The 24,525-nt window shown below is 46.2% G+C and overlaps 1 protein-coding gene across 11 annotated transcripts in view; it reads right to left on the bottom strand.

Annotated features, from left to right (window-relative positions):
• Positions 1–23,362, bottom strand: part of Dmbt1 (deleted in malignant brain tumors 1) — an 89,572-nt gene extending 66,210 nt beyond the window's left edge. For 5 of the 11 annotated variants that reach the window (XM_006507302.4, XM_006507298.4, XM_006507299.4 and 2 more), the window contains exons 1-12: positions 23,274–23,360; positions 20,712–20,738; positions 17,286–17,597; positions 16,370–16,402; positions 14,209–14,532; positions 11,733–11,759; positions 10,897–10,926; positions 8,831–8,863; positions 7,231–7,263; positions 5,186–5,509; positions 2,199–2,225; positions 1,327–1,356 (exon numbers count right to left, since the gene is read on the bottom strand). In XM_006507302.4, the coding sequence (XP_006507365.1) occupies positions 1,327–1,356; positions 2,199–2,225; positions 5,186–5,509; positions 7,231–7,263; positions 8,831–8,863; positions 10,897–10,926; positions 11,733–11,759; positions 14,209–14,532; positions 16,370–16,402; positions 17,286–17,597; positions 20,712–20,738; positions 23,274–23,334 (1,261 nt within the window). In that variant the 5' untranslated portion in view covers positions 23,335–23,360. 11 annotated transcript variants of the gene reach the window in all.
• Positions 23,363–24,525: the final 1,163 nt, after the last annotated feature.

Below are 24,525 nucleotides of genomic sequence, written 5' to 3'. Positions count from 1 at the left end.
AATGGAGTCCAACCAACAGCAGTCTTCTCTCCAGCCCTCCAGCCTGCTCTCCCACTGTAAGGATGCACATGACTGGGCAGGCAGCAGGCTTCTGTGTGGAGTGCTGGCCCTAAGTCTCTCACACATGAATCTGTGCTGTGTTGTGAGAGGAAACAGACAGCAGCTGTGTGATAGCAGGAAAGAACAGGTTCAGCCTCCTGACAGGAGGAGCCAATCCTGGGTGTACCCTTCAGTGGCTCCTCTGTTGTTGTGAGAACTCTGTGGTCTGAGAGTGAGAGGAAGTGGATGCAAGGTGAGGGAGGGGCTAAGACAGTTGCTGTTGTTGGTGATCTTCAGAGGGTGCTATGAGGATTTGCAAAGGCCAACTGAGCCTTCCAAGGCATTCCCAAAGAAAGCTCTGGGTCTGCAGGAAACAATCTTACTGCCCTCTGCTGGCCACTCTCTGAATGATCATCCTGGAGAACTACCTGCCTTGGTTTGGCCTTTCTGGAATATAGTCAAAAGCTTCCCCTGGATTCCCTGCCAGGAACATATCCTGATGATAGCACATACTACCTGTAATAGGTGAGCATTAATGATGTGCAATATTTTTAATTTTGGGAGGAAGATTCAATGACTGTATTCTACTAGCCCTCTGACAGGAGGCTGAAACTAACTTCATCTATCACATGACTGAGGGCAGAGAGAAGAATGAAGATGAAGGGTGGAGATTGGTAGGGTCTGCCCAGCAGTGTGACACCCATGTCTCTCATCCTACTCCATCCCTGACTTTTGTGCCCAACAATCCCATTAAATTCCACCAGATAGCAGCAGGAGCAGCAGGAGCAGCAGGAGCAGCAGGAGCAACAGCAGCAGCACCTACAGCAGCAGCTACAGCAGCAGCAGCAGCAATGCTGGCCAGTTGTCCTCGTTATCTCCACTGTCAACAGAACTCCAGCTAAGTATGTACAGGACTCACAATCTGGGAGTCGCCCTCATCAGAATTGCCTATGGAGCTGTCTGTATGGACTTCTTTGATTGATAATGGTCAGGACAAGTTGAGCCCCATATCTTTAGGCAGGTGAGCCCGTGCTGTGTAAAAACACTAGCTAAACATGAGTCAGAAAGCCAGGTAACAGGGATCCTCCATGGCCTCTGCTTAAGTTCCTGCCTACAGGTCCTGTCCTGGTTTCACTCAATGATGGATGGTGACCTGCAAGCCAAATAGACTTGTCTTCCTCCAGGTTGCTTAGGGCCAGTGTGTGATCACAGCAACAGGAAACAGATCCAACCCCAATTTCATTAATAGCCCAACGCCATAGACGAGAGCAAAGAAGAAGGCCTTACCATTATTTGTCCCTCCTGGATTCCACCAACCTTAATAAAGAAAAAGCTAAGATTAGAATTGGATCCACTGTGGAGAGATGTTCTCATACAGGGTGCAAAGTTAGCCTCAACTTCACTGCACAGCCATGCCTTCTGAGAAATTGGGGTGGGATCAGTGTTTCAACTTTGGGTATGTGCACTGCCCAAGGTCTTGATAAACATGATTTTTTTTTGTAAGAAAAGATAAAAAACATCTGAGCTGGGTGTGAAATACACATCATGTCTGATGAGATTTAAAAACAAACAAACAAACAAACAAATTGGACGTCTTGCAATCCTAGAACCTGGAAATTACAGACAGGAAGACCAGGAGTTCAAGGATACCGTTGCCAAAAACAGCAAGTCCAAGGTTAGCCTTGGCTAGATGGATCTCAAAAAAAATGCATAAATAAATGAACAAACCAATAGCAAACAAGTGGGCCTGTAACCTTGCTAACATTAAATTCTGGTTAGGCTTGGGACAAGCTGGGATTGGCCCAAGTGTGAAGAGGGCATGTTATCATTACATATCATCTGCCAACCACAGATCCCTGAGTCTGCTTCATGTCTCCTTGTCAGAATTTCTTCCAGCAGGACTGAATCCAAGACCTACATTCAGATATTCTATTTGCTTCTTCAGATAATGAAATTTGAGACTGGAGTAACACAAAATTGAAGACTGTAATTGCTTCCCTGTATGTTATAGCTGGCAGGAGTTTCTATTGTCATTACTATCTGGATGAGACACTATATATTTCAGCCTAGTGTAATTCATTGACATGTACTGTGTCAGCATCTCACAACATAGGGGGAAGTTATACACTGATACAGGTCCATATTTTCAATATACTTACCAGGTGTGGGACTGCTTGATTGAGAAGCTGTCAAAGAAAAAAGCAAATTCAGTGTGTGTGTTTCACCACAAGAATCCTGGCAAAAATCCTTTCTGAAGTGGTAGCTTTTACAACTCTCTTATTGGGCCCCACCCCAAACTCCAAACTCAACTTTCTAGGTTCCTTTTTGATTTGTCAAAAGAACAAGATGTTCTTAGAAAAATATTCCAATCGGGGCCCTTTGTAGCATGGGCTCCTTCACAAACTACACAGGTGATAAATCAAAAATATGAAGGAAAATAGCCTGCCCCTATATTATTGAATATTAAAACCTTTCCCTCTTGCTGTCCTCACTTGAGTGATGTGATATAGCACTAAGTCACACAAGGCTGATATTCTATGAGGGACCAGATCTGGGATGACTGGATGACAGAGGGTGTCTGTGGGTCAAACACAAGTTGATAAAAAACTTGAGCGTCAGAGGTTTAAGAAGAAGCAGAGAAGTTCTTGGAACCCATTTCCTTGGTTACTGTGAGGTAATTGCTCAGGAATGGTGAGGATGTGGTTAATGTTGCTGGTGTAGCATGTGTGCATGAATATGTCTTGGTGTATATGCATAATCTGTGGAATCAGCAGGAAGGCTCTCAGGAGCCATGAGGGTGGATGCTCACAGTTCCACCCTCCATCCTGCGAGCTGCAGTACACTCTCCTGAGTCAGGCACCCTGTTAGGCTCTTGGTACATGTACCAAGCTAGGAACGAAAGGAGCAATGAGTGCTCCCAGCCCTGCAGAGAATCCAGCATATCTAGGCCCCTGAAGGTTCAACAGAGAGCTCTGAACAAGGGACAAGTGCTAATGGAGATGTTATGGGTAAGTATGCATGGACAACCAATAGAATGTACATGTGTGTGCCTGTGTGTCAGTGTCCACATCTGTCTCTGTGTGTACTTCTGGGATTTTATGTGTCTCTGTGCCTTTGTGGGGGAGGGGTTGTGTATAACAATGTGTTTCTGTGCTGTATCTGTCTACGATGTGCATATTTGCATGTGAGAATATATGTCTATGGTTTTTGTATCCATGTATGTAACTCTTTGTATGTTCGTGTGTCTGTCCATGCAAATATGTTTGTATGTATATATGGATTATATGTGTTAATGTCTGAGTGTCAATGTGTGTGTGTGTATGTTGTGTCATAAAATGTATTAATCAGGGAGGGACTTCTGAAGGGCACATGTCCTTAATCTTTAGAAAGAACAGTTAGAACAAACCAAGTGGTGGCTGGTTAAGGACAAGACAAAGTAGATATACTCCAGGACATTATGGCATCTGCAGTGACCTGACTGTGTCTACAAAGGAGGCTGTTGGAATGGGGAATGTGGCAAGCACATTATTGTAGACCAAGAGAACTACAGTACCCTGTATAACAATAAAGAGGAAAAATGAAACCAGGATGCATGCTGTGCACCAGATCTCACAGTGGTAATTCCAACATTTGGAAATGAAGCTGGAGAAATAGTAGATCAAAGTCAGCAGCCTGGGTTAGCATATACATATACACATACACATACACATACACATACAAACTTATCAGTAAGATAATCAACGTAGAAAATAGTAAAGAACATGTAGGAAATGAAATGTTCAGATGTCCAGATACAGAGGAAGATACTCTAAGAGCACCAGGAGAAAGTGTGGGGCTCTGAGGTGCCAGCCTGTCAACGTGGGGTTAGAACCATGCAGCCTCAGGCCATCCATTTTGAGTAGCATGCAGCAGTGGGGTCTATGATGCCCAGTGCTGTGTGCATAAAACCTTCTAGACAGGGCGTGTCAGCCATGAATGTGCAAAGAAGAAAGTCCATGACCCAGGGAATGAATTTGGTGAAAACTCAGAGGGGTGAGGAGTGTGTGTCTTATAATAATTCCCTAGTGTCAGAAGAAAAAGCATGACTCTACAATGAACAGGTGAAGAGGGGACTCCAAGCTGTTGACAGTGACCCAAGCTGAGGGAGGCACAGACATCTGTGAGAAATAATAGGACACTTGATAGAAAGCACCTGAAGTTCACCTGGACACACAGGGAAGACAGACTCAGCATTTCTACAGATGTAGCTGAGGCTGAAGTTCCAGGGTGGGTGCTGCCAGAGTGGACCATGAGTAATACAGTTACTCATGAACTTCTACCATGTACTCCGTGCCCCAGGTGGGACTAATAGCAAGTAAGAAAGTCATGACCCCCTGCAGACATGACAGGAAACCAGGGTTCTATGTTACTGTGTGGGTAGTGGGGCCAAAAGCACATTCATCCTTGACTTGTTGAAGATTCAAAGATCCACCCCCATGGTTAAAGGATTCTGTAGGACTCTAGCAATCATCCCTGCTACATCCATGCACAAATATTTCTTGTCCATTTATCTCATAAACATACTACATAGGACCTCCCTGCCATTTCCACACCCCAACGTTCATGAGTAATATTACTAGTGTGTTATCATGACTGAGGTATTGAACCAGAATCTGTGAGAACCCAGAACTATGCAGAGCCTGAGGAACTGAAGGAGTTACTGAAGCTTCCCCAGAAGAGTCCTTCTGCAGGACTTTCTGAGAAGGATTCTGTGAAACACTGGAAAAAGAACAGTGAATTTGCTCAGCTCGCTATGCTGTACAGCTTTGTCCTTCTGATAGTCCAAATTCAACATAGAAACAGGATTCCAATACTCCAGACCAAAGCTGGATTACCCCTTGCAAGAGCACATGTATGCTGACCTTTGACCTTTCACATGGGTAGGACTTGACATTGCATTTCCATTGCTTACCTCTCTCACATATACTCTACACTCACTAGAGACTGAGAGCCTTGTGCAGGACAATGACTGAGAAGGGCATTATCCTGGATAGTCACCAATCCTTACAAGGACCAATGATGAATAGGCCAGAATGGAGTTCTAACAGCATTCATAGTGACCTGAGCTCATTGCTGTCAGGCAGATGTAATGATCACTGGGTCTTACCTGAACAGATGACTCCAGCATCTTCCTGGTGTCCACAGTTATGAGAGAGCCAGCCTTGGTGAGAGCAGCTCCACAGATAGTTCTCATAGCCTCCACAGGCCACGTCATCCAGGACAATGGGCCCTTGGCCCTGTCCAAAGTAGGCATTTCCTGGGGCAGACACGGCCCAGCCACAGCCCAGCTGTCTGCACACCACGTTGGCATCACTGACGTCCCAGCTGTCATCACACACAGTGCCCCAGGAACCCTGGTAAAGGATCTCCACTCGACCCTGACACCTGTCTCCTCCGTTCACCAGCCTCACGGCCAAACCAGAATCTGTTCCTGGAAAGACATGGTGGTTTCTCCATTGTTGGTCCCGTGTGGATGATGGACCTTGTACACTTTGTGGGACACTGACTCATGAACTTAAAAGCAATATGGGATATGAACACCTCCTGCTGCTGCATCCTGACCACACTGTCTTGTAAAGACCTGTACCCCTCCCCCATTGCATACACTAGCAAGGTTTTGCTGAAAGAACCCAGATATAGCTGTCCCTTGTGAGACTATGCCAGGGCCTAGCAAACACAGAAGTGGATGCTCACAGCCAGCTATTGGATGGATCACAAGGCCCCCAATGGAGGAGCTAGAGAAAGTACCCAAGGAGCTAAAGGGATCTGCAACCCTATAGGTGGAACAACATTATGAACTAACCAGTACCTCCCCCCCACCCCCCGGAGCTCATGTCTCTAGCTGCATATGAATCACAAGATGGCCTAGTCGGCCATCAGTGGAAAGAGAGGCCCATTGGTTGTGCAAAGTTTATATGCCTCAGTACAGGGGAACGCCAGGACCAAGAAGTGGGAGTGGAGGGGGGAGCACGTGGTGGACTTTTGGGATAGCATTGGAAATGTAAATGAAATAAATACCCAATAAAAAAAAAAAGACCTGTACCCTCTCACTTTGACAATGGCCCCTGTGCCCTCACTACAATGTCACTACTTCTGTCCTAGACATGAGGACCAAGTTGGTCACCAGGATGCCTAGGTTTCTACACACTGTGTTGGCATGGGTTGAATCTGCCCTGGATGATGACAAGATACCTTGTCTACCTACGCTTCCTTGTTCATTAGGCCTTGCAGTACCATGCACTGTAGGATCAAGGAGAGAGAGGATGCAGAGCCCTCCCAACTCCTCACACACACACACACTGCACATGCGCACATTCATCTCTATCCTGAACAGAGAAAAAGAGCAGTAAAAGAGAAGGTAGAGCAGGTAGTCTCTATGAGAGACCAAAGGGGCAGAACGATAGCTTCCTCCCACAACAGAAGATCATGGGTCCCTGGAAAAGGCTCTCAACAGATGCTTACACACACAAGATGGAGAGTTTACATGGAAATGCTATCAGGCCCAATATAAAATTATTAATCTGAAAAAGGTGCTGGTCTACACTGCCCTAGGACCACATGACACACTCCAAGACCTTCCTCTCTGTTTGAAATAAGGTCCCCAAGCTTTGTCACTGCTGGTCACTAAGACCACTGATGTGAACTTTTCATTAATGACAAAGTTCAACCCAGCATGTTTAAACACGACAAACATCTGTAGAGGGTTTGCACTAAGACATATTCCTCGACTGGGCACCCACTTGAAGTGAATCAGAATGGCCTCTCATAAGAGGTCATCAGTCTCATTTTGTCACCCAACCTCTCTGGAAGGTTGTCTTATATTAATCACTCTAACCCCAGAGTCTCTTCTGACATCATACTAAATGTAGAGACAGGGGAGTTTTGGAACCCACTCCAATACTGACTTCTACACACAGGGAGAGGGAAAGGTCAAGCGACAGCAGACTGACTGACCCCCTCCACAGGCAGAGAAATACAGACACAGGGTTGACAGGAGGGACGTCCTCAGGATCAGGAGGCATCCACAGCTTCTCTAAGTCTTCACAGCACACACCCACCACCCTATCCCCTTAAGTGTTACAAGGAAGTCGATGCTGTGAATACAATCAGCATTGTGACCTACAGTGCGAGATTTATACAATCTTTTCTTACCTATTGGTGTATAATCAGGAATGGTTGTCTGCTCTGTATGTACATATACAGATGAGGAAGAAAAATGAGAAACATAGTGTTAAGTCTCCATGGAGAAAAACCAAGACATGCAAGTGCAGTCAACCTGCTGATGGGATGTGATTCAGGGTCTGTTCTGGGCAATGCTGTTTGACTTGACACTAGTGAGAAATCTATGTAGTCTTCAGTCCTCCAAGTCTAAAGTCTATTTTTATAGAAAGGGATATCCCATAGACCCTAGCTCTAACTTGCCTACATTGGACTTGCACTGAGATCTTGGGAACAAGTACAAAACTTTTTCTCACACGTACACATCTAATTAATTCTTTTTAAATTACACTGGCTGGAAGATCAATATATTATGCACTAGCAGATGTGTGGAATGACTGTTTGCCTCAATTTTGTATGTGAATGTTGTTTTTTTATTTTAGGTCTGTATGTCTAGATGTACCTAAAGCTAGAGTGAAACTCAAGATCATACTAACTCAGCATCCTGAGTAGTACAATAGAGTATGTGTGTGATTCAGTGTGTGTGTGTGTGTGTGTGTGTATGTGCATGTGTGTGTGAGACCTTTCTCATTGTTTTTTTACTGGTTTTGAAATGAATCTAATCTGCCACTTTTAAATGAGACAGAAACTTCAAACATATGGTTAAGTTACTTTAAAAGAGCCCTAGCTCTTGGACAGAGTGCCTTCAAGAGTAGACTTGGTGCTAGGGATTGGAGTGAAGATATGAAGGTATTATTCAACTGGCACCAAGCAACCAGCTTCTGCGTAACCTTCAAAGGTCTCAGGATACAGAAAGAACTGACCTCTACCCACACAGCAGCTCCTGATATAAACAGAGTGGAATATTGGGAAGGAATATGACTTTAGTGAGAGTAAAGCCAGCCTCATCCTTGGGACACCTCACATGCCTGAGGAAAAGTGATGCCTGACACTGGGCCAATTGGATTCCCTACAAACCCTGGGCTGGCCAGAGGCACTGCTATGGAAACAGTTCTTGCTGTGTCCTAGGATCAAAAAATGCCAAGGAGAAAAGAAAGGGCTTTTCTTTCCCAAAGCCCAGGCCTTCAGAGTCTAAACTGTACTGATGTGCCACCAACACCGCTCATTGGAGGAACTCAGAGATGGAACAGGATATTTCATGTTCAAGGTTTTGGCCTGAGACATCCACAGTAGTTTTATAGGGGCTTAGACGAAAGGAAATGACCAGGGCATTAGCTAAGCAGTTTTGACTTCCTCTCCAGGCACTGAAGTCAGTAATTCTGCTCCCTACACTGGCCAAGGTGTGGATGAAACATGGGGACCTTGGGCACTGAGACTGGTCAATGGAATCCCTACAAACAAGACCTCCTTGGTGACCCTTGAAGGTGCCTCCTCTGGCTGATCCTCCCCAACCTCCACAACTCAGAGCCATAATCCATGGTATATATGCCGCTATAGGCTTGACCTTACTGGGAAATTTAACTGGGAGCTAAGGACTCCACATGCTCTTCCTTCTGCCCATCTTCTGGGTCAGAGGTGAACTTATGGGTTCTGGGGACAATAGGCCGCAGGGATACAACATAGAACAACTTACCTGCTGTGGTTTGTTCAGTTGGATAGAACACATCTGCAAAATGAGAAAGGAAGAGTTCATTGGGTGTTGGTCTTCTCTTGAGGAACCCAGAGGCAGGAGCTGCAGTCTCCCGTGCTAAAGGCCTTTCATCACTAGAAATGCTGAAATGCATTGTGGGATCTGACACTGATCCTTCTTTAACTTGCTACTGACATGTCACCATGAGCATCTTCTGGCCTCACTCTCCTTCTTTGTCTATTCATTCCAAAAAACTATCCGGTTCACCAACAGCCCCAATGTGGGCACAAAGTATTCAAAAGTCATTTGGATATCTCTGTAGTTCAAGCAGAACCTCTCATTATAAACATTTGTTATCAATAAAACAGTCCTGAGATAGTGGATCCAACTAGCAAAAGAGGTGACTTCCAGAGATTACTGTGGAAGGACAGAATAAATAGTCAAGTGTGGCTGTTGGCAGGGCCATGTTCCTTTTAAGGGTCATTCTCAGGTGGGTGGTGATCACCACAGTCACACTGTTTCCTGTGACATTGTTTATCTGGTTAAACCAGCAATTGATATGGGAACACATGCACACACACACACACACACACACACACACACACACACATATGCTCTCTCTGTCTCTGTCTCTGTCTCTCTCTCTCTCACACATACACACACACACAGTGCTTCTGCATCCACTCCATCTTCATCAGGGTCAAGGTTACAATGGAGTCCGTCTAACAGCAGTCTTCTCTCCAGCCCTCCAGCCTGCTCTCCCACTGTAAGGATGCACATGACTGGGCAGGCAGCAGGCTTCTGTGTGGAGGGCTGGCTCTAAGTCTCTCACACATGAATCTGTGCTGTGTTGTGAGAGGAAACAGACAGCAGCTGTGTGGTAGCAGGAAAGAACAGGTTCAGCCTCCTGACAGGAGGAGCCAATCCTGGGTGTACCCTTCAGTGGCTCCTCTGTTGTTGTGAGAACTCTGTGGTCTGAGAGTGAGAGGAAGTGGAGACAAGGTAAGAGGATCAGACAGTTGCTGTTGTTGCAGATCTTCAGAGGGTGCTATGGGGATTGGCAAAGGACACCTGAAACTTCCAAGGTGTTCCCAAAGAAGGCACAGGTCTGCAGGACACAATGTTACTGCCCTCTGCTGGTCACTCTCGATTGTTTCCCCCTAGAGAACTGCCGGCCTTGGTTTGGCCCTTTCTAGAAGTTGGTCAAAAACCTTCCTCTGGATTCCCCGACATGTGTATGTTCTGTTAAAGTACATACTACCTGTGATAGCTGAGCATTGATGATGTGCAATATTTTTAATTTTGGAAGGAAGAATCAGTGACTGTTTTTCATTAGTCCTACAGACAGGAGGCTAAAGTTAATTTCATCCATCACATAACTGAAGAGCAGAGAGAAGAATGAAGAGGAAAGGAGGGGCTTGGTAGGGTCTACCCAGCAGTGTGACACCCATGTCTCTCATCTCTACTCCATCCCTGATTTCTGTGTCCACCGATTCAGTTGGATTCCTCCAGACAGCAGATGCATCACTAGCACCAGCAGGAATACTACCACCAGCAGCAGCAGGAGCAACAGCAACAGCAGCAGCAGGAGCCACAGCAGCAGCAGCAGCAGCAGCAGCAGCGCTGGCCATTTGTCCTCGTTATCTCCATTGTCAACAGAACCCCAGCTAAGTCATGTACAGGTCTCTCAATCTGGGAGTTACCCAGAACAGGATTGACTATAGCCCTGTCTGTATGGATTTTCTTGATCGATAACTGTCAGAGAAATCCAGCCCATTGTCCTTGGGCAATGTGAGCCTGCGCTGTATAAGACGCTAGCTAAGCATGAGCCAGAAAGTCAGTAAGCTGGGCTGCTCCAAGGCCTCTGCTTCAGTTCCTGCCTCCAGCTGGAACCTCAGGAACTGGCCTTGGCTTCACTCAGTGATGGGTGGTGACCTGTAAGCCCAACGGACCTGTCCTCCTCCAAGTTGCTTAGGGCCAGTGTGTGATCACAGCAACAGGACTCAGAATCTCTCCCCATTCTATCAGTAACCCAAAGACAGAAACAAGAGTGAAGGAGATGGCCTTACCGTTATTTGTCCCTCCTGGATTCCACCAGCCTTAATAAAGAAAAAGCTTAGTTTAGAATTGGATCCACCATGTAGAGATGGTCTCATACAAGATACACTTAGCCTGAACTGCACTACACAGCCATGCCTTCTGAGAGGTTGGGGGTGGGGGTGGGAATCAGTGTTTCAGTTTGGCTATGCCCAAGGTCTAGGCATAGAGGTGAACTACACATCATGTCCAATGTGGTAAAAAAAAAAAAAAAACAGCTGGACATGGTGGCAACATTTTGGAATCCTAGAACTCGGAAACTACAGACAAGAGGATCAGGAGTTCAAGGGGACCCTTGCCAAATCAGCAAGTCTGAAGTTAGCCTGGGCTCTGTGGGTCTCAAAAAGAAGTAAATAAACAAACCAATAGCAAACAAGTGGCCCTACAACCTTGCTAACATTAAATTCTGATTCGGCTTGGGACAAGCCAGAGTTGGCCCAAGTGTGAAGAGGGCATGATATCCTTACATATCATCTGCCGACCACAGATCCCTGAGTCTTCTTCATGTCTCCTAGTCAGAGCTTCTTGCAGAAGGACTGAATCCAAGACCTACATCCAGATATTCTACTCGATTCTAACATCAACTGAAAATTGAGACCAGGGCAACATAAAATTGAAGACTATAACTGTCTTAGCACAGGGGCCTTTTTTGCTATAGCTGGCAGGAGTTTCTATTGTCATTACTGTCTAGATGGGACACTATATATTTCATCCTACTGTCATTTATTACTATNTAGTGGGCCAGCCTCTATCACAATATAGGAGGAAGTTATACACTGATACAAGTCTATATTTTCAATGTACTTACCAGGTGTGGGACTGCTTGTTTGAGAATCTGTGAAAGGAATAAAAACAAATTCAGAGTGTGTGTTTCGACCACAAGGATCCTGGCAAAAATCCTTTCTAAAGGGATAGTTTCTACACCTATTCTTTGTGGGCTTCACCCCAAAGACAAAACTTAAATACCTTTTTCATTGGTCAAAAGAGCAAGATAATCTTTGTAATATTCCAGTTGGCCCTCTGTACCCATAGGCTTCTTCACAAATTACATAAGTGGTAAATCATAAATATTAAAGAAAAGCAGCCTGCCCCTGTATTATTGAGCATGAAAACCTTTCCCTCTTGCCATATTCACATGAGCAATGTGGAACAGCACTGAGTCACACAAGGCTGATATTCTATGAGGGACTAGATCTGGGATGCCTGGAAGGACACAGGAGGGCGTCTGTGGGTCACACACCAGTTGATAAAAGACTTGAGTGTCGTATGCTTTGGGTAGAAGCAAAGAAGTTCTTGGAACCCATTTCCTTTGCATGTGAGACTATATGTGTGTGTTTCTGTGTCTGTGTATTTATCACTATGTATGTTTGTGTGTCTCTGTCCATCCAAGTATATGTATGTGTGTATCGTTTGTCTGTTTCTGTCTGAGTGTGTGTGTGTGTGTGTGTGTGTGTGTGTGTGTGTGTGTGTGTGTCTTTAAAAGTATAAACCAGGTAGGGACTTCTGAAGGTGACAGTGCCCCTAGAATTTAGAAAGAACAGTTAGAACAAACCAAGTGGAGTCTGGTGAGGGACAGGACAAAGGCGACCTGCTCCAGGACACCATAGCATCTGCAGTGAGCTGCCTGAGGCTATAGGGGGTGGTGTTGGAACATGGTTATGGCAAGCACACTAGGGTAGACTGAGTGAACTGCAGTACCCTGTATAAGAAGAAATGAAACCAGGATGTATGCTGGGTACCAGGGCTCATTGAAGTAATCCCAGCACTGGGGAAATGAAGATGGGGAATTCATAGCTCAAGGACAGCAGCCTGGGTTATACATATACTAATATACTGATAAACTTATTTATCAGTAAGATAATCAATGTAGAAAACAGGAAAGAACATGAGGAATTGAAACATTCAGATGTCCAGATGCAGAGGAAGCTACTCTAAGAGCATCAGGACACAGTGTGGTACTCTGAGGTACCAGCCCGCCCAATTGAGGTTAGCACCATGCAAAGCCTCAGGCCATCCATTCTGAGTAGCATGCAGCAGTGGGGTCTATGATGCCCAGTGATGTGTGTATAAAACATACCAGACATGTTGTGTCAGCCATGAATGTGCAAAGAGCAAAGCTGATGACCCAGGTAACATATTTGGTGAAAACTAGAGGGAGTGAGCAATGTGTGTCTTATCAATAATTCCCTAGTGTCAGAAGAAAAAGCATGACCCTGAAATGAACAGGAGAAGAGGGGACTCCAAGCTGTCGACATTGACCTGAGCAAGGGGAGGCACAGACATCTTTGAGAAATAGAAGGACACTTGATAGAAAGCACCTGAATTTCACCTGGACTCCCAGGGAAGACAGACTCAGCATTTCTACAGATGTAGCTGAGGCTGATGCTCCAAGGTGGGGGTTGCCAAAGCAGACCATGAGTAATACAGCTACTCATGTACTTCTACCATGTACTCCATGCCCCAGGTGGACCCGGTTTTATGCAGTTTAATAATAGCAAGTAAAAAACCATGACCACCTGCAGACATGACAGGAAACCAGGGTTCTATGTTACTGTGTGGGTAATGGGCCAACAACACAGTCAGCCTTGACTTGTTGAAGATTCAAAGATCCACCTTCACAGTTAAAGGATTCTGTAGGACTCTAGCAATCCTCTCTGCTATATCCATGTCCAAATATTTGTCAATTTACCTCATGAACATACTACATAGGACCTAACTGCCATGTCCACACCACCAACATTCATGAATAACATTCCCAGTGTGTTATCATGATTGAGCTATTGAACCCGATCTGTGAGAACCCAGGACTCTGCAGACCCTGAGGGACTGAAGGAGTTACTGAAGCTTCCCCAGAAGAGTCCTTCAGCAAAACTTTTTGGGAAGGATTCTGGGGAACACTATGGAAAAAGAAGAGTGAATTTGCTCACCTTGCTATTCGGTACAGCTTTGCCCTTCTGATAGTTCAAATTCAGCATAGAAACAGGATTCCAATACTCCAGACCAAAGCTGGATTACCTTTTGCAAGAGCACATGTATGCTGACCTTTGACCTTACTCATGGGTAAGACTTGACATTGCATTTCCATTGCTTACCTCTCTCACAGAAACTCTACACTCACTAGAGACTGAGAGCCTTGTGCAGGACAATGACTGAGAAAGGCATTGTCCTGGATAGTCACCAGTCCTTACAAGGACCAATGAAGTGGCCAGAATGGAGTTCTGACAGCATTCATAGTGACCTGAGCTCATTGCTGTCAGGCAGATGTAATGATCACTGGGTCTTACCTGAACAGATGACTCCAGCATCTTCCTGGTGTCCACAGTTATGAGAGAGCCAGCCTCGGTGGGAACATCTCCACAGATAGTCCTCATAGCCTCCACAGGCCACGTCATCCATGACAATGGGCCCTGAGCCCTGTCCAAACCTGGCATTTCCCGGGGCAGACACGGCCAAGCCACAGCCCAGCTGCCTGCACACCACGTTGGCATCATTGAGGTCCCAGCTGTCGTCACACACAGTGCCCCAGGAACCCTGGTAAAGGATCTCCACTCGACCCTGACACCTGTCTCCTCCATTCACCAGCCTCACGGCCAAACCAGAATCTGTTCCTGGAAAGACATGGTGGTTTCTCCATTGTTGGTCATGTCTCACTTGTACACTTGGTGGCAGCTCACTCATGAACTTTAAAGCAATATAGGACATGAACAGCTCCTGCTGCTGCATCCTGGCCACACTGACCTGTAAAGATCTGTACCCTCTCACTTTGCCTGTGAACCTTCACTACAATGCTCTCTACTTCTGTCCTAGACATGAGGACCAAGTTGGTCACCCGGGTGAATAAGTTTCTGCAAACTGTGTTGGCATAGGTTGAATCTGCCTTGAATAGTGACAAGAAACTTACTCTACCTTGTACCTATGGCTTGGAGGTACTTGGAGGGCCGTGTACTGTAGAATCAAGACTATTTCAAGGAGAGAGAGATTGCAAACCCCTCCCAACTCCTCACACACTGGACCTGCACACATTACTCTCTACCTTGAGCCATACCTGTCAGCAGTAAATGAGAAGGCAGAGCAGGTTGGTCTAAAATAGACCAAAGGGGCTTAAAGATGATCCTACCGTCAAAAGAGTGCATGGCAAAGGCTCTCAACAGCTGCTTACATACACATGGTTGACAGTTTACATTAGAATTGCTTTCAGGCCTAATACAAAATTATAAACCTGAATGAGCTGCCTGTCCCCTACTGTCCTGGATCACATGACTGCCTCATGTACCCTAGGCTACACTGAAACTCAACAACCTACTAGCTCAGCATCATGAGTGGTAGAATATTGTATGTCATCCTACACTCTCAGCTGTGTGTGTGTGTGTTGTCTATGTGCTGTTGTGTGTGTTATGTATGTGTGTGTGGTTGTGTATATGTGTGTGTGGACATGCTCATTTTTTTTACTGTTTTGGAAATTACTCTAATCTGTCCTCTTTAAATGAGAGACAAATTTCAAACATATGTTTAAATTACTTTAAAAGAGCCCTGGCTCTCAGACACAGTGCCTTCAAGAGTATACTTGGTACTGGGGATTGGAGTGATGATATCAAGACATTAACCCACTGGCACCCAGCAACCAGCTCTGCATAACCTTCAAAGGTCTCAGGATACAGAAAGAATTGACCTCTCCCCTACACAGCAGCTCCTGATATAAACTGGGTGGAATCTTGGGAAGGAATATGGCTTTAGTGAGAGTAAAGCCAGCCTCATCTTTGGGACACCTCATATTCCTAAGGAAAAGTGATGCCTGACACTGGGCCAATTGGATTCCCTACAAACCCTGGGCTGGCCAGAGACACTGCTATGGAAACAGTTCTTGCAGTGTCCTAGGATCAAAAGAATGCCAAGGAGAGAAGAAAGGGATTTTCTTTCCCAAAGCCCAGGCCATCAGCGTCTAAACTGTACTGATGTGCCACCAACACCACTCATTGGAGGAACTCAAAGAGATGGAACCGGATATTTAATGTCCCTTGTTGGTGATTCAGGCATCCAGAGTAGCTTTATAAGGCCTTAGATGAAAGGAAATGACAAGGGCATTGGCTAAGCAGAGTTTTGATTTCCTCTCCAGGCACTGAAGTTATAAATTCTGCTCCCTAGACTGGCCAAGGTGTGGATGAAACATGGGGACCTCGGGGCACTGAGACTGGTCAATGGAATCCCTACAAAAAAGAAGTCCTTGGTGACCCTTGAAGGTGCCTCCTCTGGCTGATCCTCCCCAACCTGCACAACTCAGGGCCATAATCCATGGCATATACGCCGCTATAGGCCTGACCTTACTGGGAAATTTCCCTGGTTGCTAAGGACTCCACATGCTCTTCCTTCTGCCCATCTTCTGATAGGAGGTGAGTCTGGGGGTTCTGGGGACAATAGGCCACAGGGATACAACCTACTACAACTTACCTTCTGTGCTTTGTTCAGCTGTATAGGACACTTCTGCAGAATGAGAAAGAGTTCACTGGGTGTTGGTCCTACCTTGAGGAACCCAGACATAACCTCTCATTATAAACATTTGCCATTGCTGAAACAATCCTGAGAAAGTGGCTCTAACTAACAAAAGAGGTGACTTCCAGGGATTATTCTGGAAGGGCAGATAGAGCCTCTCACAGTGTGGCTGCTGGCAGGACCATGGTCCTGAGAATAAGTGCCATTCTCAGGTGGGCTGTGATCCACTCGGTCACTCTTTGTTTCCTGTGACATGCGCACAGTCCAGGATATAAAAACTGCCTACCAGTGGTTGAACTAGAAATCTTCTTGGCTACATACAATGGACTGCAACCCTGGGTGCCTTCTTTGTAGATTAAAAGCTGCCTTTATTTGAATGGATACCAGCATCATATAATCAATTAGGATTAGGATTAGGGAGAATTTGTCGCCCTCAAGATGGTGTATTTCTGTTTATCATGTAATCTCCAATAGAGAGGACATATGGGCCACTCATTGCTTTGCGTTTGCTTTATACAATTAGGTGGTAAGGACCAGCAGTCGCCTTATCCTCTTCAGGGTCAAGGATAATCTTGGTCCCAGTCATCACTGAGTGATGGTGTCAGTGAGCTCTGATGAGACAGAAGCTAAAAATCTGTCTTCACCACCTCCCAGTTTGGGACTTCTCAGCACTCAATGTCATCATCTATGAACAGAGACTGCGATATAGAGCCTCTGACATTAAATAAGGTATGACTCATAGCAGAAGCACACTCAAGCTGTGTGAGTACATGCATACACACACATGCACACACAGGCAGACATGTGTGCACACACACAATCACAATGTTGCCTAGGCATATAGTGCAACATCTAGAGGTCACAACAACACTACCTGAGCATACAACTCCGGCGTCTTCCCTGTGGCCACAGTCATGGTTGTACCACCCGTCATGTTGACAGCTGGACAGGTAGGACTCCCATCCTGAGCAGTGCACAGCTCCCAAGAGAATGTTCCCTGAGCCCTCTCCAAAATGGGCCCCTCCTGGTGCTGACACAGAATGGCCACAGCCGAGCTGTTGACAGACGACATCTGCATCCTGGGTGTCCCAGCTGTCATCACACACGGTGCCCCAGGAGCCTTGGTACAGGACCTCCACCCGGCCCTGACAGCGGTCACTGCCATTCACCAGCCTCAGAGACAAACCTGCATTGACACAGCGGGAACTGCTCTCTTGGCATGCTGGGCTCTGTGGCTTCTGTGTCCTGTGCCAGCACCACCATGTACCCTCTCCTCCCCTGGCCTGCAGGGCTGTCTTACTTGTCATTCCCCACCCTAGGAGCCAAAAGGTTACTTTCTACATCGTCTTCCTAGTATCCTCTTCCCCATATCCTCTGGAAACATCCTAGACAAGGGTCTCTCAAGGTCACCTCTTTAGTCCTTATTTAGCCCTGACAGTCCCAGTGTAGAACTCCAGACTCACACTGGATATCACTCCATCAGTATCCAGGATATCCATGTCAACCACTCTAAACTCAGTATTTCATTGGGATCTTTGATGCTACCATGCACAGCCACAAGTGTGCTGGAACTTGGACATCACATTTGATGTCTGTTTCTTTCCACCTTCACTCTCAGCTCTCACTAAGGCTCACCCACTAGGCTGTACCTCTTTCCTCTCCAACCTGCCCTGCTCTGTGACCTCTCTGTGACATCTCCACTCAACTTTGCCTCTGTCTAGCTCTTATCTAATGCTGCTTATCACAGACCTGCCCATAGTCTCTGAAGTCATGCCCAGGGCTGTCCCGACGACCCACCCATGACCAGTGGCTGCTCCTTAAGTTTTATTTTGAAAAAACACCTATATATTTTAGTTACTTCCCTGTCCCAAACTGCTTTCTCAAAGTCCAGGAATGATGGCTCACACCTTTAATCCCTGCACTACTGGGACACAATCAGGTAGGTTTATGCAAATCAAGGTCTACATGGTCTGCATGAGGAATTCCAGCCAGGGCTACATGGTGAGACTCTGTCTCTGTCTCTCTGTCTCTGTCTCTGTCTCTCTCTCTGTCTCTCTGTCTCTCTCTCTCTCTCTCTCTCTCTCTCTCTCACACACACACACACACACACACACACACACACACACACACTCACACACCCACAAGGGTGCTTCTGCATCCACTCCATCTTCATCAGGGTCAAGGTTACAATGGAGTCCATCTAACAGCAGTCTTCTCTCCAGCCCTCCAGTCTACTCTCGCACTGTAAGAATGCACATGACTGGTCAGGCAGCATGCTTCTGTGTGGAGTGCTGGCCTTATGTCTCTCACAATTATATCTGTGCTGTGTTGTGAGAGGAAACAGACAGCAGCTATGTGATAGCAGGAAAAAAACAGGTTCTGCATCCTGACAGCAGGAGCCCATTCTGAGTGTACCCTTCGGTGGCTCCTTTGTGGTTGTGAGAACTCTGAGATCTGAGAGTGAGAGGAAGTGGAGACAAGGTAAGAGGATCAGACAGTTACTGTTGTTGGAGATCTTCAGAGGGTGCTATGGGGATTGGCAAAGGAAACCTGAACCTTCCAAGGTGTTCCCAAAGAAGGCCCTGTGTCTGCAGGACGCAAACTTACTACCCTCTGCTGGTCACTCTCTGATTGGTCCCACTAGAGAATTGCCAGCCTTGGTTTGTTCCTTTCTGGGAGTTGGTCAAAAAGCTTTCCCTGGAGTTCCTGCCAAGAAGGTATTTTGATAATAGCACATATTACCTATAATATCTGAGCATTGATTATGTGCAATATTTAATTTTGGAAGAAAGAAACAGTGACTGTTTTTCACTAGCCCTACAGACAGGAGGCTAAAGCCAAGTTCACCCATCACGTGACTGAGGGCAGAGAGAAGAGTGAAGGGGAAGGGTGGGGATTGGTGGGGTATACCCAACAGCTTGATACCCACATCTCTCCTCTCTACTCCACCCCTGACTTCTGTGCCCAACAATTTTGTTGGGTTCTCCCCAAGCAGCAGCAGCAATGCTGGCCATTTGTCCTCGTTATCTCCACTGTCAACATAGCTCCAACTAAGTCAAGTAAAGGACTCTCAATCTGGGAGTTGCCCAGATCAGAATTGCCTGTGGCCCTGTCTGTGTGGATTGGTTTGATGGATAATTGTCAGGGCAAGGGCAGCCCACTGTCCTTGGGCAGGTGAGCCTGTGCTGTATAAGACACTAGCTAAGCATGTGTCAGAAAGCCAGCAAACAGGGCTCCTCCATGGCCTCTGCTTCAGTTCCTGCCTCCAGGTCCTGCCCTGGCTTCACTCAATGATGGATGGTGACCTGTAAGCCAAAGAGACCTTCCCTCCTCCAAGTTGCTTAGAGCCTGTGTGTGATCCCAGCAACAGGAAGCAGATCCAACCCCTATTCCATCAGTAGCCCAAAGCCAGAAACAAGAGCGAAGAAGAAGGCCTTATGGTTATTTGTCCCCTACACTCCCTGGGTCCACCAACCTTAAAAAAGACAAAGCTCAGCTTAGAATTGAATCCACCTCTTAGATATAGTCTCATACAGGGTACAAGGTTAGCCTCGAATGCACTCATTCCCCTGGGAGTTGGGGGTGGGGGGATCAATGTTTCAGTTTTGTCTATGTGCACTACCCAAGGTCTTGATAAATAATTTTTTTTTGCAAAAGGAGATAAAAGCCAGGGAGTTGGAGGTGAATTTTATGTCATTTCAAATGTGACAAGAGTTGGGGGATGGTGACACAATTCTAGATTCTTACAACCTGGAAACTCCAGGCAAGAAGATCATGAGTTCAAGGGTAACATTGCCTTCATAGCATGTCTGAGGTTAGCCTGGGCTAGGTGGGTCTCAAAATAGAGTAAATAAACCAATGGCAAGCAAATGGTCCTATAATCTTGTTAACATCAGATTCTGATTCGTCTTAGTTCAAGCAGGAGTTGGTCCAAGTATGAAGAAGGCAAGTTATTCTTATATATCATCTGCCAACCACTGATCCCTGAGTTTGCTTCATGTCTCCTAGTCAGAACTTCTTGCACCAGGACCGAATCCAAGGCCTGCATTTAGATATTCTATTCGCTTCTAACATAAAATGTAATATGAGGCAGGAGCAACATAAAAATGAACACTGCAATTGTCTTAACACAGGGTCCTTTATGCTCTAGCTGGCAGGAGTTTCTATTGTCATTACCGTCTACATGGAACACTATATATTTCATCCTAGTGTCATTTATTACCATTTATTGAGGCAGTGTCTATCACGACATTGGGGGAAATCATACACTGATACAGGTCCATATTTTCAAAGTACTTACCATCTGTGGGAACAGCTGTTTGAGATGCTGTGAAAGAAATAAAAGCAAATTCAGGTTCTGTGTTTTATGTACAGGAATCCGGGCAAAAACCTTCCTTGGAAGCAACGACATACCAGGAACACCTGAAGTCACCTTCACCAACTCCTAAAGACATAGCTTTTACACCTTTGCTGTGTGGGTCCCTCAAAGCCCAAACTCAAACACCAAGGTTCCATTTTCATGGTCAAAACAATAAAATAATCTTAGTATATTCCAGTTGGCCCTACGTACCCATGGGCTCCTTCACAAATTACACAGGTGGTGAATCAAAAATATAAAGAAAAAAAAGCCTGCTCCTGTATTATTGAACATGAAAACCTTCCCTCTTGCCGTCCTCACATGAGCAATGTGGTATAGCACTGAGTCACACAAGGCTGATATTCTATGAGGGGCTAGATCTGGAAGGACACAGAAGGATGTCTGTGGGTCACACACCAGTTGACAAAAGACTTGAGTGCTAGATGCTTTGGGTAGAAGCAAGGAAGTTCCTAGAACCCATTTTCTTTGGAAACGGAGAGATGATTGCTCAGGAATGGTGAGGATGTGGTTAATGTTCGAATTGCTCCCAAGTCCTGTCTTCCTAGAGATACTCCGAGACCCAAACTACCCTAAGGAAGTCACATGTGGATAAAACATTAGAAAATTGCTCCAAATGGGGCATGACCATCGTAAGACTTATTCTACCTGCTAGTCCGACGGGGTGGCCGGTGGGAGGTGTCTCATTCCCTTACTCTGTAGAAAAGAGCATGCCACCCCATTTGCAAAGGGGTAAACTGGGTTTTACTGCAGGAGAGGGTCTGTCCCAACAGTGTCCTTGGCTCTGCCATTGACCAACAGCAGTGCCTCAGCCTCTCTCCTGCCCAGCATGACCTGTGCACCTGACTCTGTACAAAGATGACACTGAGGTCAGACATGCAGCTCCCTCTGCTCCCTGCCTGGAGCAGCCATGGCTTAATCTGACGTAGCTGTCACTTCAGTGCCATCAGGCCTTACTCCAGGTTCAAATTCTAGCCCAGCTCCCATATAGCCAATCTCCTGAGTCTTTGTGTCCCTCATCTGAACTATGGTGCCTAACTTTGGGGTGTTTCCTGGCTTGAATTAGAGAAGAAGCTCAAGTGGAAGAGGGTCAGTTCCCCCTCTGTGTGCTGAAGCCACAGCATGCATACCTGTATGTAAGCACACATGTAGGGCCAGCATGCATATTTGTATGTAAGCACACATGTAGCATCATGTTAAAAGGACAAACTCCCTCAGCCCCATAGCACTACTGCCTTTGTTTCTTTGTGGATAAGGGCACGGCTGTCTCCCCCCAAGGACTATGGTGATTCCAGGTCACTGGGCAAGGACAGAGCAAGTCTGTCACCCTGAAAGCTGGCCTTGCCTCCCATTTCACACTCTCCAAGAAGACAGACAGCCTGACTAGTTCTTGGCTGCCTCAGTCTAGGACCCCTTGGTCAGCAGTGCACGCCTGAGGATTTGGTCTTGGGGTGATGTTCTCGTGAAAGCCATGCCCCAAATGAGTCTTCATCTCACCCAGCCTGGGGAGAGTGAGCATTCTGGAATTCATCTGATAATCTTGCCTAAGAAACCTAGCCATAGAGGCTCCAAAGGGAGAAAGAAAAGAACAGGGTGTGTGAAGAAGAAATAAAGAGAAGAGGAAGGGAAGAAAAAGAGGAAGGGAAAGAGGAGGGAGGGAAAGAGGGAGGAAAGAAAAAAAGAACTGGGTGAAAGAGATGAGAGATAGGATATCCAGGAAAGGGAAAGGTAGAGAGGAGAGAGGCAGAGACAGAAACAAAGAGACAGAGAAAGAGACAGACAGAAAGAGACAGAGATACAGAGAGGCAGAGCAAAGAGAAGGACAAACAGAAAAACAGAGAGACAGAAAGAGACAGACAGAGGGAGGACATACAGCCAGAGAGAAAGAGATGGGTTACACAGGGTGTCCTCTGTGAGATGACACATTCAGCCATATGGAGGAGTGACCAGGTAAGTCTTCCCTGATCATCACTTGACACAGTGTTGGAGTGACTGAGCTGCAAGCAGTGTGACTGGCACACTAACACCATCCTGTCTGTTGGTCCCTTGACCTGGCTTTGCTCAGCAAATAATGGTCAGAGAGCCAGACATACGGAAAAGAAGGCACATGCAGAACACCAATACAAGCTCATCTCCTTCCAGTTTCACAGCACCGGACCTATGTATTTAGCAAGGCCTCTCCCTAATTCCCATAAGCCTTTCCTGAGCCTGGGGACTTCAGTCAATCATTTCCTTCACCGAACGACTCCCTGAGAACACCAACAGAATGCCTGGCTTCTTCCCTGCCGCCGCCTCTTCTATCTCTCAGGCAGACATGGGGCAAAAAGGAAAGCACACGCCTCCACACACTTACAAATATTTACAGTTATTAGCAAAGAGCCTCCTTGAGACGGACAGTCACACAACCATGAACAAATTCATCCAACCCACCAGGACTGAGATTTGCAGAAGCACAATTCATGACTATAAATAAATGAGACGAAATACCTGTAGACAGAATTTGACCCCACAAAAGACATATTTCAAAGATAACAGTGGAGATCCCCATTGTGCCGGTTCCTCTCGATTTGAGTAGAAATTCCTTGACATTTATAAGTTCCTGGGTGGAAAGAGGTGTGCCCTCTTGGGTGGTGTGCTTCTATTGCTACTATAAATCAATATGACGGAAGTGGGGAACTTTGTTAACAGTTTGACTAATCCGTGGGAACAAGGTTAGGTGTGTTTGACTGATTGTGGTAGGAACAAACTGGCTGTTGCCCAATGTAGAAGGCCTGACTTCAGTGATAAAATTTCCTTCTTGATGAGCATAGAAGACTCCCAGTGGCTCCCTGAACATGGCCTTGATTTTTATCTTGGAGAGTCCAAGCAACTTATGGGAAGCAGGATGTGGGCTGCTGGGCAAATAAGAGACATGGTGCCAAGGGGAAGGCATATGTTCAGGATGGTTTATACTGGCATGCTGTCCTCCTAGTTAGCTCTTGAGGGTATCACCAAGGCTCAGAGGACTGAGAATGCCCTTGCACACTGACTAAAAGTAGAAGACATGAAGAACTGGTTCACTCAGACCATGCACCCATCCCAACTTCTACCAGATGATCCCCCAACATCTTCATCTCAGCTGAGAAATCCCTGGCCTTAAACCAAACCACTCCCCAACCATCTTACCTTGCTTCCATTTCTTGTCCTCGGCAAGCACACGGTATGATGCTTAGATTTTGGGAAAGCCATGGAACTTGCCCCTTGTTTCTGTCTTAGGTTCTAATTCTCCTCCTTGGGTTTATGAAGTAAATGTTCCCAAACTCTTTGGGACACTCCAGTTTGCGTTCCAGGATTCCGATAGACCCGATGAAGACTCTGAGAAGGTTACTTGACATTTGTAAGATAGTCTCTGTGGTGGAATGAGCTGGTAAGAAGCAGCCAGCTCAGCAGAATTGACTGTTTTCTGGCCTGGTGAGTAGGGTCTTGCCACATAAGACCTTGGAGTACCTTGCCTCCTTTACCTTGCCCTGTTAACCCACAGTCTCTGTCACTTGATTCTAGTGGGATGCTGTGAAGTCATCTTTAGGGACTGAGACTCTGCCTCTAATTTCATCCAAAAACAAGCTACATTCCAGATTTGGCTTCTGTGCAGACCAGGGTCCTCAGACAGTGGGGACAGCTCTTTCAGAGAGGTCCTCCTTCACAGGATTGCACCATCACCCATGGCAGACTTTGAAGTAAAACTTGATCCTCAGACGTC

The sequence above is a fragment of the Mus musculus genome, chromosome 7 (assembly GCF_000001635.26).
Source record: "Mus musculus strain C57BL/6J chromosome 7, GRCm38.p6 C57BL/6J".
Classification (NCBI taxonomy): domain Eukaryota; kingdom Metazoa; phylum Chordata; class Mammalia; order Rodentia; family Muridae; genus Mus; species Mus musculus.
This window is presented reverse-complemented; position numbering and strand designations above follow the sequence as displayed.